At 41.3% G+C, this 2,049-nt stretch overlaps 1 protein-coding gene across 1 annotated transcript; it reads right to left on the reverse strand.

Annotated features, from left to right (window-relative positions):
• Positions 1–361: 361 nt before the first annotated feature.
• LOC116267052 (protein LURP-one-related 8-like) lies at positions 362–1,767 on the reverse strand. Its single transcript, XM_031648601.2, has 2 exons — positions 1,431–1,767; positions 362–993 (listed from the first exon to the last, which is right to left on the reverse strand). The coding sequence occupies exons 1-2, from the start codon at positions 1,671–1,673 to the stop codon at positions 616–618; spliced, it is 621 nt and encodes a 206-aa protein (XP_031504461.1). The 5' UTR covers positions 1,674–1,767; the 3' UTR covers positions 362–615.
• Between the last annotated feature and the right edge of the window lie 282 nt (positions 1,768–2,049).

Genomic DNA, 2,049 nt, shown 5'->3' on the forward strand with positions numbered 1-2,049 from the left:
CTTAGACACCTACGATCTTTTATGTTTTGGTTTGGAGTCCGAGTCCAAAGAAACCCAGACCTGAGCCCACTTGGGCACAGTGGAAACAGTACTCTTTTGGAATGGTAATCCTTGGCTTGGCTTCACAAAGAGGAAGGTCCAAAACCAACTATCCTCAAAATTTTTCTGTGAGGGTTCTCTGTGTTTAGATTACCTATTTTTTCATTAGTTCTGATGCTGTGCATCCTTCTTTTTTCGTGTTTTTGTATTTTTCTGTTCATATTCCATTCTCTTCCAATAAAGAGCGGAAGTCTCCCTCCCAGCCTGATTTCATTGAACGTAAAATTAGGATTTCTGGTTGTGTGGAGGATTCGTGAAGAACTATGCCAGAAGAAAAGAGAAAAACTTCTCGTATCGTATAAATTAACTCTAAATGGTGTCACGTCAAGTTCACCAATTTCACTGAATCCTAGACTTCTTGTACCTGTCTAGTTTAACAAACACAAGAAAATACAAAGAAAAAGAAAGATTGAACTCTGCTGCAGCATTTACAATCGTCAATGGCAGACAGAAAACGATGCCATAGACGAAGAAACAAAATGAATGTCTGTAAAAAGCAGGAAAAAACGATGCGTCTCAAAAAATTGGGGACCATCTAGAGGAAAACATCCGGTCCAACAACAAGACGGTAGCCATGGCAGTGGCTGCATCGAAATCTGGCTGCACAATGAGCTGGAAGACGTCTGTGTAGTTTACACCACACACAGTTTCTTTCATCTTGGTCTCTGCAACAACCCTCCCAGATTCATCGATGACTTGACATGATCTCTTGGTGTACGAACCATGAACAACAAACTGAAAATTTTTACATGATCCATCAAATATGTGAGCCAAGTTCTTTGGGTTTTTCAGAATGCTGGAATGCTTCTTCACACAGTAGATTGGTTTTGGTGATCCTCTTGTCTCTTTTGGTTCCCCTTCAAACAGCTGCCATTGATCTCCCAAGCACAGTTTCTGCCAAAGATGAGGCAAAAGGAGTGTGATTCACACATTCTCGTTCATAAGAACAATAATCAATTGCTATAAAAAGCCTATAGTCCTGAATTTTCCAGTTCCCAATATGCAGATTGGAGACTCTATCAATCCTAAGAAGATAGGAACTTGTCTCTCTAGCTCAGACGAAAGGTCTGACCTCTCCTGTATTTTGGAAGTACTCATTCATGCTTTTGCAAATAACGGTGGCAGAAGCCAAAAAAACAAGCAAACTAATTTAAAAAGAAACACAGATCTATCTATCTATCTGATGCCATGATCTTAAAATTCAATGACTTGGATCTCCAGCTTCGCAGGGCTGTTGAACCGAGTGTTGAATCAGATCCTAAGAATAAATTCAAGAGTTCTCCTTATTGGCTAAAATAAGCAGAAAAAGCACTCGGTCCGTTCATGCCTACCTTTTTCCTCATGGTAACAAGCGGTTTTCCAGCTGCATCCATGAGAACCATTTCTTCCCTGTTATCGTTGCAATAGTTGTCTACTCGGAAGACCAGCTCTCCTTTGCTGTTAAACACAGTGAAGCCGCTGCAGTTCAGCAGCAGAGACTTCTTCCACACGGTAAGAACATCCTGTCTCTTGCATCCGCTGCTGGAAGGCAAGGATTCATCCGGTGAAACTGTGGAATGTACCCTCGTCATCATAATCAAATTCCGGTGACTCCAGCAATATTCAACACGAAGAGATATTTTCAATGATTTCTCAGCTTGCTTGCAAGTTGCAACCACTCTCTCAGTTTTATAGATTTCTGGTGACAACCATACTTATATATTATGTGATCCTGATCATCCGGCCGACTTCCAAGCATCTCTTTGTTGAATTCTCATTCACTGGGCTGGCCATCAAACACGTGTACATGTGCCACAAAGTTAGTCATGGGTCCTGTCGTGCCCTTGTTCTCATGGAAAAAGAAAATGTCGTATTGTCATTGTTTCTGGTTTAATGAGATAATTAATGCAACAAAGAGGATGCCTGCTTGGCCCAGGAGCGAGTGGTAGAAGCTACAGCCATGTCCAACAA

Source organism: Nymphaea colorata, chromosome 13, assembly GCF_008831285.2.
Source record: "Nymphaea colorata isolate Beijing-Zhang1983 chromosome 13, ASM883128v2, whole genome shotgun sequence".
Classification (NCBI taxonomy): Eukaryota; Viridiplantae; Streptophyta; class Magnoliopsida; order Nymphaeales; family Nymphaeaceae; genus Nymphaea; species Nymphaea colorata.